The sequence below is a fragment of the Notolepis coatsorum genome (genome assembly GCF_963971535.1).
Source record: "Notolepis coatsorum genome assembly, chromosome: 9".
NCBI classification, from domain to species: Eukaryota; Metazoa; Chordata; class Actinopteri; order Aulopiformes; family Paralepididae; genus Notolepis; species Notolepis coatsorum.
The window spans coordinates 102,565,453-102,584,033 of record NC_140173.1 but is presented as its reverse complement, the minus strand read 5'-3'; the positions used below and the strand labels follow the sequence as shown (position 1 = coordinate 102,584,033).

At 43.6% G+C, this 18,581-nt stretch overlaps 1 protein-coding gene across 1 annotated transcript in view; it reads right to left on the bottom strand.

Moving 5' to 3' along the window:
- Window positions 1-235: 235 nt before the first annotated feature.
- Window positions 236-18,581, bottom strand: part of strn (striatin, calmodulin binding protein) — a 284,127-nt gene continuing 265,781 nt past the window's right edge. Inside the window, exons 16-17 of the mRNA XM_084321683.1 lie at window positions 13,764-13,952; window positions 236-1,996 (exon numbers count right to left, since the gene is read on the bottom strand). Of these exons, the coding sequence (XP_084177809.1) occupies window positions 1,827-1,996; window positions 13,764-13,952 (359 nt within the window). The 3' untranslated portion in view covers window positions 236-1,826. The remainder of the gene's footprint in view (window positions 1,997-13,763; window positions 13,953-18,581) is intronic.

Here is an 18,581-nt window from a genome sequence, read left to right as displayed (position 1 = left end):
CAGACTTTCATATACAAACCAGTGACTGAGAAAGTGGCTCAACTGAAGCTGCACTGTACAGAATAATGTCTCCATTGATGTTATTACTCAGAATAGGTTCCTCACAAAACAGTATACTGTGATTCCAGCTCCATCTGGGTCGTCAGAACATTCTTCTCTCAGCTTGGATGAATCGCTTGTGATCAATTCAAATCAGGGATGCACAGACTCAGACTTTAAATACCGGCTGATACGGAGCACAGATTTGATCAATAACTTTTACAGAGCCACCTATATGCAGACGTGGGCCATTTGTTTGAGGTCATTAGATAAAAAGTATTGAATTATAATAAATATTTCTCTAGATCAAGGGTCCTTCTATATGTGGAGAAAGTCAGTGATCAGTGTTGCTAGGATCTCTTACATCTTACACAAGACTCTTGGTGTTTAGTATTGGGGTCCTCTGGACCAAGTTCAGCCTGGTATCAGCCCGGTGGTCAATACCTGCATCAGAACCAGTGCATCCCTGTTTGCTAAACATGGGACATGATATACAGCTCACTGCAGTCAGGGTACATGCCGTTCAATTCAAACAAGAGCAAACTGGCCAACCTCAATTGGTTATTTCTAAAAATGGACATCTAAAGTTGGAATCGTAACCAAAACGGTTTACTTGGGGGAAAACATACATTTGCAATCTTACTTCTGAAGTGTTACACTTACTTGAAACTCTAAACAGGCAATATATTTAACGGTCTGTTTCACTCTAACCAGCTTCGCTTTCAAATCAACAAAACTGATTTCCCCAAACACACTTATCAAAAAGGAGCACTCAAACTCACGCAGCACAATAACTTTTTTAAGACTGAATATATATTTTGTTTATTATAAGTATTTGTAATTTTACATCCAATGGTTTTGTTAAAATGGACACCGTTGTGACAGCTGTTCTCTCACCCGCACATCCCCCCCCCCACCTCCCCCCCCTCCTCCCACCTCCCCCCCTCCTGTTCCCCTCAGAAGAAGCTTGGTAAAATAAAATTTCAAGACCTTTAGCAAAGGCACATTTTTGTAAATAATATATTTTTTTACATTTTTTTTAAGGAAAGCAAAAAAGGCAGGCTGGCAGGCGAGAGTCAGTCTTGGAAGCGAAAAGAAAAGTGAGAGGCTTCCATGACGGCCCCAGCGAGCCTTTTAGTACCCCGCATTTCAAGAACACAAAACCTGACTTGGAGGAAGGGCCCGGTCCATCAACCCTCAGGGGGACATGGTGGGAGACTCTCTGGTCCATCAACCCTCAGGGGGACATGGTGGGAGACTCTCTGGTCCATCAACCCTCAGGGGGACATGGTGGGAGACTCTCTGGTCCATCAACCCTCAGGGGGACATGGTGGGAGACTGGTCCATCAACCCTCAGGGGGACATGGTAGCGGTTGGGAGACTCTCTGGTCCACAGTCACAACACTTGTCTTGCTGAACCCCCCCCCCCCCCCCCCAGCCTCCAGAGGGCAGTGGTCTGTCTGTATGAATGGTGCTGGGGGGGTAACCGGTAACACCCAGGCCTGCCTGGATGGTAGATGGGGGAGAAGGAAGCCGCGTGGCCATAGCAGTTCTCCTGGTAACTGGCCTCCCAGGAGCCACCGTCTGAGACCATGGCTACATAGTCTACCAGGTAACCAGTCAGCAGGAAGCCAGCGGGCTATGTGAGCTGAAGGTCCCACCCCCCTACCGTATCCTCTTATTGGTCCCTGACATCGGGAGGCTGTGTCAGTCAGTCGTTAGCACAGGGGGGGGAGGGGGGGGGGGGGGGGGGGGGGGCTAGGGCGTGGGGGGTGTGCGTCTCCACGTCATACAAACACCTTGGCGAGAGCGTCCGCTCCGGCGCTGGCGATGTAGCATTTAGTCGGGTGGAACGCCACGTCGTGGATCGACTCCTCGAACTTCTTCCTGTGGGCCGTGAACTCCTGGATGCAGGTCTTACTCTCCAGGTTCCAGAGCCGGATGGAGCAGTCGTGACCTGCGTGGAAAGGGGAGTTCAGCGCACATTTTTAATCATTCATTACTCTGTCTATTCTATTTTATTGCACTGCACTACTGCACCATTTTACTGTCTATTCTATTTTACTAACTATTTTACTGCACTGCACTATTGCACTATTTTACTCTGTCCACTCTATTTTTACTAATTATCTTATTGCACTATTGCACTATTTTACTGTCTACTCTATTTGACTAGTAATTATCTTATTAATACATTTATTTTATATAGCGCCTTACATAAGGTATCTCAAAGCACTTTACAGACATTGCATTACAGTACATGGACAAACAGGCACAGAGGTGGACGTACGTACGTGACTTCTATTTTATACTGCTATACTTATTTTATTTTATACTTATCTATTTTGTCTAGCACAGTCTCTGGAGCGTAACAGAAAGAAGCATTTTGTATAAAAGTATTCTGTACTTCTGTATGACAACTAATAAAGAAACTTGAACTTGAACACAGTACATGGACAGACAGTACATGGACAAACGCAGTACTAGGCTTGGGCGGTATGACGGTATTAAGGTATACCAGGGTATTTAGAAATACCTACGGTATTGATTTTCAATACCGTCCGTCACCGTCAAAATCACAGATGCGCTTCAGTTTCTATAACAGTGAAACGGAGTTTTGAGTGTAGTGCACACACTGAGTGTAGTGCACACACGCGCCAGCAGAGGGCGAGACCGCTCTAGTGGAGCGAGTGGGTCACAACGGTGTTCACGTTTTACGGTAATGTTGCGACAGTGCTGTGAAAATACCGTAAAGCGTTGTGACGAGAGCAGTGTTGTTGTGGCGCAATCCGTCTCTTATTATATGTGAACTAAATTATTATATGTGAACTAAAGAGTACAAGGTTTACACAACAGCCCCCACCCGCCTTTTTATTGTATTTGTACCGTCCTGTACTATCCGCTGTCAGCTGTTTATCTCTCTCTGTGAGCTACTGAGCTTGAATAACTAGCGTTAGCTCACGTTAAGTAGCGTTAGCTCTGCGGCTAATCTTAGATTACCCTGAACTAAATCAATGACTAGGTTATAAAGCATTCGAGTAGTTTTCACTGCACATAGAAGTAGCCAAACAACGGGAGCATTTCGGGAGCATATGACCAAAACCCAGGCAATTTCTAGCCCTTAAGGAATCAAATAGTCTGCCATGGCTATAGGCTAGATGCTAACGCTAAAACGGTGTCCAGGCTTCTACCGGTGCAGGACTACCGTTCTGAGAGCTGACGATGATTTGTTTACTTGGTAACACGTAACCCCCCCCCCCCCCGCGGATGAAAATGAAAGTCATACCGTCAAATACCGTGCACCGGGGTATTATAACATAAAGGTTTGCCGGTTTGAAAATAAGGATACCGCCCAAGCCTACGCAGTACATGGACAAACACAGTACATGGACAAACACAGTACATGGACAAACACAGTACATGGACAAACAGTACATGGACAGACACAGTACATGGACAGACACAGTACATGGACAAACACAGTACATGGACAAACACAGTACATGGACAAACACAGTACATGGACAGACACAGTACATGGACAAACACAGTACATGGACAAACAGTACATGGACAGACACAGTACATGGACAGACACAGTACATGGACAGACACAGTACATGGACTTTCACAATGACAACATGGTGGGGATACTACAAAGAAAGGGAGACAGCTTAGAGACAAGACAGAGAAAATAAAACTAAATAATACTAATTAAATAATAATACTAATATATAGGTGTGTACAGATGTGAAAATGTAAGTGATGCAGGGGTTGGAGGGTCAGGAGTAGGCCTGCCACGATAACACATTTTGCTGGGCGATTAATTGCCCCCGAAAATATCGCGATAAGCGATATTATTGCGACCGGTTAGAGATTTTTTTTTTTAGACATTTATTTCCCAAAACTTTTATTTTGAAGCCCACCGCTTCGTCTTTTCCGGTGTTTTAGACTTTTATTTTGAAGCCCACCGACCGGACCGGAAGTATTGTTGTGATTATCCTAGCAGAACCTATGAGCCGACAACTTGTCTCGTCCGGTTCTGTGTTTTTGAGCTAATGATAAAACAAATATTGAGATTGTCGGTGAACAACTAACTTTAGGTTAGTTTTAACGTTAGCTACTAACGTTAGATGCAGCTACTACAGGCAATCAACGATGAGGAGGAAGCGTCAAAGCAGTATATAATAGAATAGCTGTGGTGCGTAGGCACTGCAGCACGACTCGAAACTACCTACTACGTTATAATAAATGAATTCATGTTTAACTTGTCCCCGTGTCCAGTCCTTTGACTAGCCCCACCCGTTCATTGTAAACAATGATGCATGTAATTGTATTAACATTATTCTGTGTTGTAGCTATGCTATACGTTGTATTTTGTTTGTTAGCTATTTAGCTAATGTTGTTAGCATTGAATGAGAATCAACACTCGATCTTTCATTTTTATTTAGCAGTCCAGTTTCTCCGGGCAGTAGCGAGTAACTACTTGGGTCTAAAAATAGCTAACGTTACACTATAAATAACGCTACTTGGTTAAAAGGAGCAACACTATTGAGAAATGTAGTTAAGCTATGTGGCGTTGCCCCACGGAGCTCCTGTGCTGTGCTCTGTAGTAAAGCCAGCGGCCCGCCTCCCAACACGGACAGTGACTGACAAGGGGCACTGGTTCCGCCTCATTAAAACAAACGCGCAAATAGCAATTAATCGCGCCCGTCAAAATCATTGCATTAATTTTAATTATCGCAGCAATTAATCGATTTATTGCTTATCGCGGCAGGCCTAGTCAGGAGTGAGGGTATGCAAGGTTGGGGGTTTTGAGGTGAGACTTAAATGTTTCTACGGATGGGGCTTCTTTGATGTGTGATGGGAGTTGATTCCAGAGTCGGGGAGCAGAGGAGGAGCATGATTTGTTTTCTGTGGACTTAAGGGCCCGCGTCCACTTGGCGCATATTTCTAGCTGAAACATGCTGGGAGTGCGCCGGCAGCGTTGGCATGAAGCGCATCTTGTAGATGACAGAAAGAAATCTACAGCCATGCCGCGGTTTTGCACATATTATAGCATATTTGAATAACTTTATTGTATATTAATTATATATATAGTTATTGCCTGACACCACACAGTGTATTCGTGTAGTTATTATTATTAGTGTATTTGTGTTGTCGCGAATCTCAATGGTCTGTGGGAGACAGCCAGACAGGCAGGCAGCTCCGGTGTCAGGTTACAAACAGAGTGGTAGATATCAATGGCTGTGATTGGTTGTCTGAAAATGAGCTCAGCACATCGCTCTGAAAGTTGAGAAAGTTTCAACTTTCGGCCGCACAAAAAAGCTGAAAAAAGAAGCCGACGGCAGCGCACTTCCTAGAGGCGGCCGCATGCGGCCGCATGCGCTCCCTCCCCATTGGAATACATTGAAAACAGATGCGTGCGGTCCTAAATATGCGCTAGGTGGACGCGAGCCCTAAGGCGGTAGTGTGGTGTGTTCAGAAGGGCTAAGTTGGATGAGCGGAGTGAGCGGGAGGGAGTGTAGTGATGAAATAGGTTGTAGATGTAAGCAGGTGCTAGGGAGTGGAGGGCTTTGTAAGTGAGGAGACGGATCTTAAAGTCAATCCTATACTTAACAGGGAGCCAGTGAAGTGAGGAGAGGACATGTGTGATGTGGGAGAACTTGGGGCATCGGGTGATAATGCGGTCTGAGGTGTTCTGAACTAGTTGAAGTTTATGGAGGGATTTAGATGTTGAGCCAATGAGCAATGCATTACAGTAATCTAGACGGGAGAAAATGAGGGCATGAACCAGCTTTTCAGTGTCTGAGGGGGACAGTAGTGGTCTAATGTGGGAAATGTTCCTGAGGTGAAAGTAACATATCTTGGTGATGTTATTGATGTGTGGTTCGAATGATAGTTTGGGGTCAAATAGAACACCCAACTTTTTCACTGTGGGGGAGGGGAGGATAGAGTGGTTGTTGATGGATATGGAGCAGTCAGGGATTTTACGGAGAACGTGAGGTGTGCCTATTAGAAGGATTTCAGTTTTAGTACTGTTGAGTTGGAGAAGGTTGTGATTCCTCCAGATTTTTTTTTCAGAGAGGCAGGAGGAGAGGGCAGTAGTAGCAGCAGTGGTGTCAGGAGGGGAGTGGATGTATAACTGTATGTCATCGGCGTAGCAGTGATATTGGAGACCATGTGTTCTGAAGATGTGACAGAGGGTAACATATAGAGGGAGAAGAGTATGGGACCAAGGACTGAGCCTTGGGGGACACCAGATGTAACAGGGAAAGAAGTTGAGGTATGACCATCCATGGTAGTGAATTGCTGTTTGTCTGATAGATAGGACTACTACGATTGCACTATTGCACATTTTACTGTGCAAAATTAATCGTTCCAGCAAAGTAGGCTTTGACAATACTGAACGACAACGACTGTTGTGTCTGAATTGATGCTCCAGAGCAATGTTCCCTCAAAGGTGCGCCTGTGTGCACATGGCAAAACTCTCCCGCGCACATCTGAAATCTGTTGCGCACAGAAACGTTTGTGTAAAATATGCATGTAGTTAAATTGACTGGCGCGTTGCACCGAATACTACGGTATCCTGTTGCGTGTGACGTTACCCAGAGAAGCCTGCTTTCAGTGCTTTGTGGGCGTCGCTACTGCGCTCACACACACACAACAGATGAGGAAGCGGACAGATCCGACCAGCATTGATTCTGCTCACAATGCAGAAAATGTACATTACAGATCAACTACAGAGAAAATTCCCAATTTACCATCCCGGTCGAGACTAATTGGAAGCGGAGTGCAACGCGTGCAAAGCTTGACCATATTATGTTTCTGTTTCTAATAAAGGTGCTGGCGATCTCAAAGCTCACATGGAGACAGAAAAACATTACAAATAAAGCTGTGCGAGGCGAGAGTTTGATGGCAAAGTTGACTGAATTGAAGTATGCAGCTATACAGAGAGAGAAAGAAAATTATTTAAAACTATTTTGATGCCTCAAAATGATGTTTTGGTTTGATAAGATGCTTGTTATGATACAATCATTCTAAGGATTATGTGTGTAATAAATTAGTTTTGTACACTAATTGCAAGTTATGCAAATGTAACAAATTCGAAACTGCATAGTGCACTTTTAAATTAGTATCTTTGTGAGGTTACTGTTTTATCATTTACATTACATACATTCTGTATCATCAATCAATGGTCAAATAAATATTTGATTAAGGAATATATTATGCCTTTTTGTATTATTTCTGTGTATCAGCCAGGCCATGTGAGCGGCGCGGCGCGTGAGCGGCGCGGGGCGCGGAGCGGGGCGCGGAGCGGGCGGTTTTGACGTGAGCGAGGAGTGGGTTTTAAAATGAGTCGGCGCGACGTCCGGAGCGAGAGTTCTCCTCCGCTCCAATCCACTCCAGGCCGCTCAGTGGTTTAACACTGTTGATGTAATATATACATGCAGTACAATGCCAAAGCAACAGATGGCGATGTACAAACATGAAGGCCATTTTCAACCAATGAGAAGGGTGAACCTGTGATATCCTGTTCAGGCTTTGTCACTCACTCCTGTTAGAAAAAGTATCGACGCCATTGTTGTTGTCGTTAGCTTACATGCTAACGTTAATGGCAGCGACCATAGCATTGTGGCTCGGCTAGCCTATCATCGCTTAATAGAGCTAGTGAATGGATAAACAACGTTATTTAACATTGCAGAATGGGTACAATTACAATGCGGCTCAATACAAACAATTGTTAAGGGGCCCAGGGGGTGTAGACTGTTGTAGTTTGAGCTAATTTACACCATGCTCCAAAAAAAAATAAAAAAAATCTGCCGAGCGATCTGGCGCGGGGAGCGCTCGATTCAAAGTGAGCGGGGAGCGAGCGGAGAGCGACTTGGGGGCGGGGTCAACATGAGCGATTAGCGGAGCGGACCAAGCTTTAAAGAGCGAAGAGCGGATTTCTCGGCCGCGCCGATCCGCTCACGTGGCCTGGTATCAGCTAAATGTATAGATTTTTATGTTAGACATTGAGGGAAATTAAGATTCTCAGATTTTTTTCCGCTTATCAACTAACTGGTTAATCGGCAGGTGACATATGTTGCTCAGTAGTTGCTGATGTCTGCTCAGGAGGTTTGAGTGTTTGCTCAGACCGAAAAAAAATTAGAGGGAACATTGTCCCAGAGTATTGCATACATCTAAAAGGACCGCTCTTGGCAATCTGAAACGGTTAAGCAGCCACACATCTGGCTCTGTAAATAGATCTAGAACAGGGGTAGGCCACCCTAGGCACGCGTGCCTGCATAGGCACGCGGGGGCATTTTCATAGGCACAGGGGGCAGCATTAAAAAAACAATATATATATAGTGAAATATTTTGCACTGTTGTCGCATTTATCTTGTTGAAATCGTCCCACAGGTTATTTTTACTACCACATATTTAATTGAGACCCTTTATTTGTTTATTATTTCAATTTAGCTGGAAATACATTGCTACATCATTCAGTAACATTTGCAGAGCCTTATAACAAAAACATTATTACGGTCACCATTGTGACCAGTGGGATTAATCAACAAATTTTATTATTTATTTTTCTATTTCATTGAACATTGCACATGTTAAAAGCCATTTTTTTTACTCAAAATGTGAGTATTACCAAGTCAACTTGTGTTCTTAAAACAATGACAATAAACAGTTTTATTAGGTTGAAATAATGTGGTTGTGTACTTATTTTTCTGTTAACTTATTGTGGATTGAAAACTGAAAACCTTAATGCACAGTAACTGAACTCAATATTTTTAAGTTCTGGTAACTTATTATTATTATTTTTTTTACAGTGTAGTCTTGCGATCAATCAAAATGTATTTACACGATATACCTCACATTCACCCTCCATTAACATCCTGGTGTTCTCCTGGTGTTCTCCATTAGGCCTGTAGGTGGAGCTATGACAGCACACGTACAGTACGCGTCTATACTTTCTACAACGGAGCTCGGTTTCCGGGTTCCTCCGATTGGCCACGACGCCCACGTGACCTCCGCTAGCACGCCCCCTTCCTGCCGCGTGCCGGGCTGAGCTCGCCAAGCTCCTGCCGCGCCGCGCTCCCGCCTTCCTCAATGAAATGGAAATCGCTACTTTACATCAGGGTGAACGCTGGCTGTTGGTAACACCACCCACTTCAATGATAGGCTCTCATATTTGCGAATGCATAAACTATTAAAAAAATATACCGTTAACTGGAATATGTTGTTTCTTTACACATATGTTGGATTATGTAATTGGTTTGTTATGACAAACCAATAAAATCGCTACTTTACATCAGGCTGAACGCTGTTATGCTGCCACCACCCACTTCAATGACAGAGCTCGGCGCATTACATCAGGCTGAACGCTGTTATGCTGCCACCACCCACTTCAATGACAGAGCTCGGTGCATTACATCAGGCTGAACGCTGTTATGCTGCCACCACCCACTTCAATGACAGAGCTCGGCGCATTACATCAGGCTGAACGCTGTTATGCTGCCACCACCCACTTCAATGACAGAGCTCGGCGCATTACATCAGGCTGAACGCTGTTATGCTGTCACCACCCACTTCAATGACAGAGCTCGGCGCATTACATCAGGCTGAACGCTGTTATGCTGCCACCACCCACTTCAATGACAGAGCTCGGCGCGGCAGGAGCTTGACGCTTGAGGAAACTGGCGAGCGCGGCAGGAAGGGGGCGTGCTAGCGGAGGTCACGTGGGCGTCGTGGCCAATCGGAGGAACCCGGAAACCGAGCTCCGTTGTAGAAAGTATAGACGCGTACAGTACACACACCGATGGTGTGTGATGTGTCCAAAAATGAATGGGCAAATGTGAGTGAAATGGTTGAACTGTATGCAGCTGTTTGTCTGCATTGCATTGCCCCCCCCCCCAACTCAGATTTATTTACAACCATTGATACAACCATCATAATAATTTTTTTTTTTTATCCACTTTTTCTCCCATTTTTCTATATTTTCTCCCATCCCAATTTCGTATCATCCAATTCAACCCTCCCCTGTCACGAACGCTGTTTCTTGCCTCCCACAAGCCGGCTGCAATGTGGACTAAGTCATACATAGCACAAGTCCCCTCCGGTACTTGAGGTAACAGCAGTCGCATCTTTTCACCTGCGCAGCTCGATCTCTCAGTGGCGAGGAGTAACGCGTGGGAGGCTCACGCTGCCCCCGACACTTCCTGATTCTACTGCGCAGGCGCACCAACCGACCTGTAGGAGTCGCTGTCCACAACGCCCGATCCCCACCCATCAGTTATCCCACCCTGTTACGAAGCATCAGATTAAACCGAATATATATATTTATTTATGGATATATATTGAATAGTATTTGTATGTCGTTTGATATCCCTTGTATATTCCTTGTACATATACACGGAATATCCCTTTAGCCTACTATAGCCCATAATAGTTCATTCTCTTATTGGACAAAGGACCAGGCGCCAGGGGACCAGCCCCTGGCGTCAAGTTCAAAGGTACCGACGAGACATGTCCGTACTAGCCCCGGCTCCGCTCAGGGATACGGCTACCGAAATGAGAGTGGCACTATTTGTTCACTGTGCATATAAATATGGCGCAAGTAAATGTAGAAGTCCCTTAGTCCCTTACCCTTCTTCCCAACTTAGTAACAGAACGTGAAGCCTCACCCACGATACGACGTGCGGTGAAGTATGGCCTGTTTGGCCTTAGGATAGCATTGAGACCTCGTGCGAGTTAATAACTGAATTGTCAGAGTTTGGCACTGTACCGTCGAGTGCGACGTATTTCTATTAAGTAATAATAGTCTATCGTGTATGGTGCATCGTGCGGTTAGAGTTCTAAAGTGACCAGCATCTCCAACGCTTCCTCGTGTTATCTAGAGTCTTATCCAGGTTGGGCCGACCACATGGCGCTTTCATCCGAGGAGATCTAGGCGAGGACCGAGGGACATGTACATTGGATTACCTACCCGACGACTGCTGAGCCCTATGCGGCTGGAATATATATTTGCTTTGGTACTGTGATTTGTGGAGCGGATAATCGCCGACGCCTGTGAGTGTTGGATTTACCCCCGAGAGGAGTCAAGTTGAGTCGGCGCTCAGAGAGACTGAGGTCGCCTAGCTTCTTCTTCACTGTGGAGCTACAGCCTACAAGAGAACCAAGGTGTATTCATCTGCGGATCAAGAGTCTATCGCACTGTCTTCTGTACTTGAAGTCTCCCTAGATATCGTTGACCAGACGGTCTACTACCGACGGCTCTCCTACCCCCCCTACCGGCTTACAACCGGGAGGACCCCTTCCAGAATATCCCGCTATATCATTAAGTGTACCATAGATGTAATTCCCTAAGAGCCAGGTTGTATACTTGCTTCCTGCGTAACCAGAGATTGGACATTCAGTGTTGATTTGCCTACGAGTACTCATTTGCCTTACAAGTGCATTCAAATGATAAATGTAAGATAAATATTCTATGTACCTTTTGCTATATTAAATATTTGATTATTACCTTTGACTGGAACCGATTTCATTGTGGAAAGTGTTCATCATATTTAGATATCGTGTACTGTATGGCCAGTAGTTAAAGTACATAAAGCGGTAGTGGTTTAATGATACCATACTTATCAATAGTCAGGGAATTGTACCCCTCAGTTACACACCCCCTAATACGGCCAATGTGTATTAGTATGAACGACCAGCTAAACTGAAAGCAATGTGGAGCGCTGGGCTCGAACAGGCAAGCCCAGCGTCTCCGTCATTCGTGGCGAGCGCCTTGCCCACTACGCCACGTAGCCGCCCCCATCATAATAATATTGTTAATAATAACAATAACAATAATGATGTAATAATGTAAAATGTATCATTAAAAATACCTGATGAGAAAAATAATTTACGATGCATGGAATATTGTTGAGGCACACTAGTTACAACTATATTTCAAACTGGCACTCCATGTCAAAAAGGTTGCTGACCCCTGATCTACGATATGCATTCTATGCGTACGGCCTGGGTGGCCAGAGCATCTAACTGTTCTAACAGCAATATATAATCCATTTCAGAAGCAGAACGCAGAACATCAAATAATAATAATAATACATCTATCTTATATAGCGCTTTTCCAGGTGCTCAAAGACGCTTTACATGGGCAGGAGAGACAAACTATGGCAAAACAAAAAAACAGAACAAAAACAGAACAAAAATAATACATGACAAAATCAAATAAAACAGACAGAATTAGAGGTCAAAAGCAAGATTGAAAAGGTGAGTTTTGAGGGCTGATCTAAAAGATGTCAGGGTGTTTGTATCACGGATATGGCTGGGGAGGGCATTCCAAAGGGAGGGGGCAGCAGCAGCAAAGGCCCTGTCGCCCCAGGTCCGGAGCTTGGTCGTGGGAGGTGTTAGGAGGTTGGCATCTGCAGACCTAAGGCGACGGGTGGGCGTGTGACGGTGGAGGAGGTCGGACAGGTAGGGAGGGGCAAGGTTGTTGAGGGCTTTAAATGTGATTAGTATTTTAAAATGTATCCTGTATTTGATTGGAAGCCAGTGGAGGTCGTGGAGGACAGGGGTGATGTGATCAGAGCGACGGGTGGAGGTGAGCATGCGGGCAGCAGAGTTTTGGACATATTGGAGTTTATTGAGAATAGTGTTTGGTTAGCCGTAGAGGATGCTGTTGCAGTAATCTAGTCTTGATGATATGAATGCATGAACCAGTGTTTCAGCAGCGGAGAGTGATAGGGAGGGGCGGAGACGAGCAATGTTCCGGAGGTGATAGAAGGCCGATTTATACAAATATATACCGGTAGTTATACAAATATATAGTTATAATAATAATTATTATTATTATTGAAAAGTTCTGGGTTTTTAAAGTCGTATTTGAGAGTAATTGACCAATGGTAGGCTTTTTTAAATAAAAATTTTCATCTGGGTAAGAGTTTCTTATCTGGGTAAGAGTGCTCTCGACCACTCTTAGAATTTGGTCTTGCCTAAGAGAAAATAAAAAATAAGAAAATATTGCTGAATCCCAGGTATGAATAAAATAAGAAAAAATGCTAGTTAAGAACAAAATAAGAGGAAATCTGTTCTGTTCGCTTCGTGAATGAGGCCCAATGTGCCTATTATATCTGTTATTATTTAGTTGCAGTGCCATGTTTAGTCACTAAGTGGCGCTGCATTGTTTGTACCTGATGTAACAACAGGTTTGATTTGATTCAACTTGAGCCAGTGACTCTTCACTTCCTGTCCACCTGCTGTCCAGTACAGTGTTAACTTGTCTTAGTGTCTGTGAAACTATTATTTGATGTAAATTGAATTAATATAAAGCTGTATGACCAGGCATTGTGAGGTCATAGGCCTAACCTTGTATTCTTAATAATAAATGAGTAACCTACTGTACACTTTACTTACTCATAGTATATATTTAGATTCTAGTGTTTATTGTAACCATATTTATTTTAATGTATAATGTAACCGATAGGGCATACAGACCCTCATCTGCACCTTTGATCACACTGCCTACTGCCTGGTTGTGTGGCAATAAAGGAAACTTGACTTGACTACTTGCTCAGATGCGTATATTCAGAGTAAATTATATTGATTACACTGTCTATTTTTACCTTTCTACTGTATTATAATTTTGATTACCTGTATTATGTATTACTCTGCCAATACCTGTTGACGTCACACAGCCAGACACGCTACAAGCCGTTGTCACTTACTGCCCGACATCAGGTAGAGTCCGTTGGGGTCGACGGCGAGGCTGGTGACTGCGTCCAGATGAGCCACCATGGAGTGGACCAGCTTCCCTGTGTTGTTGTCAAAGAACTTGATGTGTCGGTCCTCCTGGGCGGTAATGGTGAGGGGCAGTGTGGGGTGACTGAGAACCTTGTTGATCTGACAGGGAGTGCCTGGAGAGGAACACAGCTCATTAGAACCTTGTTAATCTGCCTGGAGAGGAACACAGCTCATTAGAACCTTGTTGATCTGCCTGGAGAGGAACACAGCTCATTAGAACCTTTTTGATCTGCCTGGAGAGGAACACAGCTCATTATAACCTTGTTGATCTGCCTTGAGAGGAACACAACTAATTAGAACCTTGTTGATCTGCCTGGAGAGGAACAAGTCATTAGAATCAGAATGGTCTTTATTGCCAAGTAGTTTACACATACAAGGAATTTGATTTGTTTGTTTGGTGTGACATTAACCTCTTAAGCCCGGAGCCCTATTTTCTGAAAATCCACCTAAAATACATACCTACAGATGCAGCCATTAGTGTTCCTAACCATTTTGCCGCGGTGGTCTCACGACATGGGAATTAATTTGGAAACCAGGTTGCTGTTCTGTTATATGCCCGCCAGGAGGCGCAAAGTCTGTTAACTTCATTAGACGGACGCTACAACGTCCTATGTCTACAGACTGTATGAATTAATGTTGCTGAATTAAAGTATGAATAAGTAAAACGTGTCAATTCAGCAGTCAAAGTGTATATATTTAAAACGTGTCAAATCTAACGTCATTAGACGGCCGAAGCACAGCTCTCTTGTCCATTCATTTCATCAGAAGAAAGTAGAGATGCTCGATATTGGCTTTTTTACCGATACCGATATTCCGATATTGTCCAACTCTTAATTTCCGATACCGATATCAACCGATATCAACCGATACCGATATATGCAGGGTTTCCCACCCCAAAAAACGGAATAATTTCAGGTAACTAATCATTTCACTGGTTATATATATAACAAATATTGTTATTGTTTTTTTCTTTTTTTAAACCGATACCGATATTTTCCGATATCACATTTTACTGCCGATATCGGCCGATAATATCGGTCGGCCGATAATATCGGACATCCCTAGAAGAAAGCGATCACAACGCTGTTAGTGTAATGCTTTTTGGTATAGTTGCTAAGCTAACATTATTATGGCCACCACTGTAGCTGTTCATGTCTGTGGGATCTGTTTATTAAAAGAGAAATGATGGAATAAAAATGTATTCCAACCAGACACTCATTGGCATTGGCTAATTTTATGTGAAGCACATATAAAAGAACACATTCCCCCCCATGTCTTGATTATAATGGAATCTTTTTTTTGTGGCATATTTTATAAAACAATATTATTAACACCTTTGAAAAATGTGATCTAGCAGGGGTAAATGGCAAATATTAAACACGTACAGTATGCTGTATAGATTGCTTGTAATTGAGATAAAGTTCACATCTGTTGAGTATTTTTACATGAACTTTTATTTATTTATTTATTGTTTTAAAATCCCAATATTGTTGTGGGTCTACCAGACTCGTGAACACTGTTACAACACAAGGTTAACCTTTCACTACCACACGACAAATGGTTAACCCTTTCTGGGGTCTGAGTCCCTGTTTGACGATTTTAAAAAGATTTCCAGTTCCAGTGTTCTATTGTCCCTTTTGCATGTATAACCAGTTATATAATTAATTAGAATGTTAGAGTTAATTTTAGAATGATGATCAGTGTGACTGTACTCCTGAAAAAGTATAGTAATATGGTTTATTTGTATTGGGAAAGATACAGACACATTAGATGGTTGAACAACATCTATATGTGTGGTAATAATGCAGATATTGAGTGTATTTCTGTGAAAATACAGGGAATGTAATTTATTGATGAATTAAAATAGAGGACCCTTGTGTAAACAAGACGAAAAGTATTTGTCTGGTCTTCATCCTCTTAGCAGTTGTTAGTATTGAGCTGAAATCTGACCCCACTGTAAAGGCCAATGTGTTGCTTTGGAATACATACACCCCCCCCCCCCCCATTTAAATGCAATTGTGTTGGGGAAGCTGCTCCCTGGATAACAGCATGCACACCAGAAAAGGGTAATCCTGGGGCGTTGAAGCATTCTGACAGTGGAGTATAACGGTTTAAGAGCAGCGGGGAGTCCATGGGGTCGAAGAGAGGTAGGGATACCTTTCTTTTCCCCCTCACAACAGTCGCCCAGGAGGAGCGAGCAGGCGAGGGGACAGCGACCGATGGCTCCAAACTATCCAGCCGGGACGCGTGAATATTAAAGGCAACCAACTTGTGTTCAGCTTTTCGTTCAGCGTTTCTCTGATTGGCCACACGGCCAATCAATCAATCCACTAGCACGCGGCCTTGCGGCAAGAGAGACAAGAGAGACAAGAGAGACAAGAGAGTCGCGGCAGAGAGCCGCGCATGCGCATGATGCTCCCCCAGGTCCTTGTGTTTGAGACAGCCATATTAGACACATAGCCATAATTTAAGATATAGTTTCCACAGCTCCAGTTAACCTAATTTATACCATAATGAATCATTAAAAAATATACTGTTAACTGGAATATGTTGTTTCTTTACACATATGTTGGATTATGTAATTGGGTTTTCATGACAAAACAATAAAAATCGCTTCTTTACATCAGGGTGAACGCTGAACCGAGTCAAGCCGCGGGTGGCGCACGGAAGCCGGTGAATGAACAACCGCATCGCCCCGCTGGCTCTTCAGCAAGGAGCCTCCACAGCTCCAGTTAACCTAATTTATACCGTAATGAATCATTAAAAAATATACCGTTAACTGGAATATGTTGTTTCTTTACACATATGTTGGATTATGTAATTGGGTTGTCATGACAAAACAATAAAAATCGCTACTTTACATCAGGGTGAACGTTGTTACACTGCCACCACCCACTTCAATGACAGAGCTCTCATATTTGCGAATGCATAAACTATATCTTAAATTATGGCTATGTGTCTAATATGGCTGTCGCGAAGTCATTGATAAGTGACAGCCATATTAGACACATAGCCATAATTTAAGACATAGTTTATGCATTCGCAAAATATGAGAGCGCGGTCATTGAAGGGCTTCGTTCTACAACGGAGGAACGGCCGCTGCTGCTGGAGCTGGACCGAGTAGAGCCGGCGGCGGTGCACGGAAGCCGGCGACAAACCACCGCATCGCCCCGCTGACGTTAAAAACGCGAAATAACGTTACTGATGTACAGTGACACCCAGAGTTTCTAGTTACAGTAGTGACGCGTGACTCGAGATAGTCCTAACACTGTAACAGTGTTTATTATTAAGAGTCAGATAGTCCTAACAGTGTTTATAGTCCTAACACAGTGTTTATTAGTAAGAGTCAGATAGTCCTAACACTAGTGTTTATTATTAAGAGTCAGATAGTGAATGAATGAATGAATGAAAACTTTATTTAACAGATTGCAGAATGGGTACAATACAGTACGGCTCAATACATACAATTGTTAAGGGGATGCAGACCTGAGAAAGACGTTTGTCTTGTTTACATCAGGGTCCCCCATTTTCAATTCATATAGACATTTATGGCATAGGGACATATAGGTATTTAGTACCAAACAGTGTTTATTATTGCGAGTCCTAACAGTGTTTATTATTTCATAACTGTATGGGCTTTGTTTATACATGTACAGTGACGAGTGAATCTACCGTTGGTTGTTAAAAACGCGAAACATAATAATCAGTCAGCAGCGCTCCACTGCTACCGCAGCCCAACACAAGTGCGTTGGAACAGCAGCCCAACACTACAGAAGTTGGTTGCCCGCGCTGCCGCGCTGCCGCGCTGCTGCGCTTGCTCTTTGGATTTAATTTGGGACGTGGGACGGCTGCGCTTGCCTGCGCGTGGGGGCGGGGGGGCGCGGCCAATCAGAGAAAAGCCGAACACAAGTTGGTTGCCTTTAATATTCACGCAGCCGGGACAGGAGCTCAGTTTGACGACTGAGAAGTTCCACAATGAGGAGCTCTAAAGATTTAAGCTTGTGCTTCTATAATGTCCGAAGTCAGGGCCATTCTTCAGAGCCAGCGTTGCACTGTAAAGAAACTAAAACTTAATCAAACGATAAACAAGGTGGCCTGTTGGGATGTTAGATCATATTGTGAAAAACTGTGATTTTATATGTCTGCTCATTTTACCCTTGCTATTATTTGACTTACTAGTACTGTATATTTGTATATCTTGTATGTCATAAATGTCAGGATGAAACAGTACTGTATCTGTATGTCATGTATGTCATAAATGTCTTGATGAATTAAAAATGGGGGACCCTGATGTAAACAAGACGAAAATCTTTCTCTGGTCTGCATCCCCTTAACACTTTCAGTGCCATGGACGACATATCTCGTTTTATTAGCCCCCCCCACTGAGTGCCGATGACGACAAATATCGTCCCCGTTGGTACAGCAGCCCCTACAGGAGCTCAGAATGGAAAAAAGCGCCCCCTATCGTCTATCCCTGTGTAACTGCAGGTCAGTCGCTTAGCCAGCTGGTTCCTTGTGCTGGCAATAAGCAGTGTTGGGACTAACGCGTTACAAAGTAACGCGTTACAGTAACGAAGTTACTTTTTGCCGTTCTAGTACTCTAACACATTACTTTTTAAATTCAGTAACGCTGTTACCGTTACTAAATGGTTTGTTAGTTGGTTACTGCATTCTTTTTATGTAGATTCATAGCGAGCGTCCTCCTAACTCTGTTTGATTTCGCCTGAGTTTGTTTTGTTTAC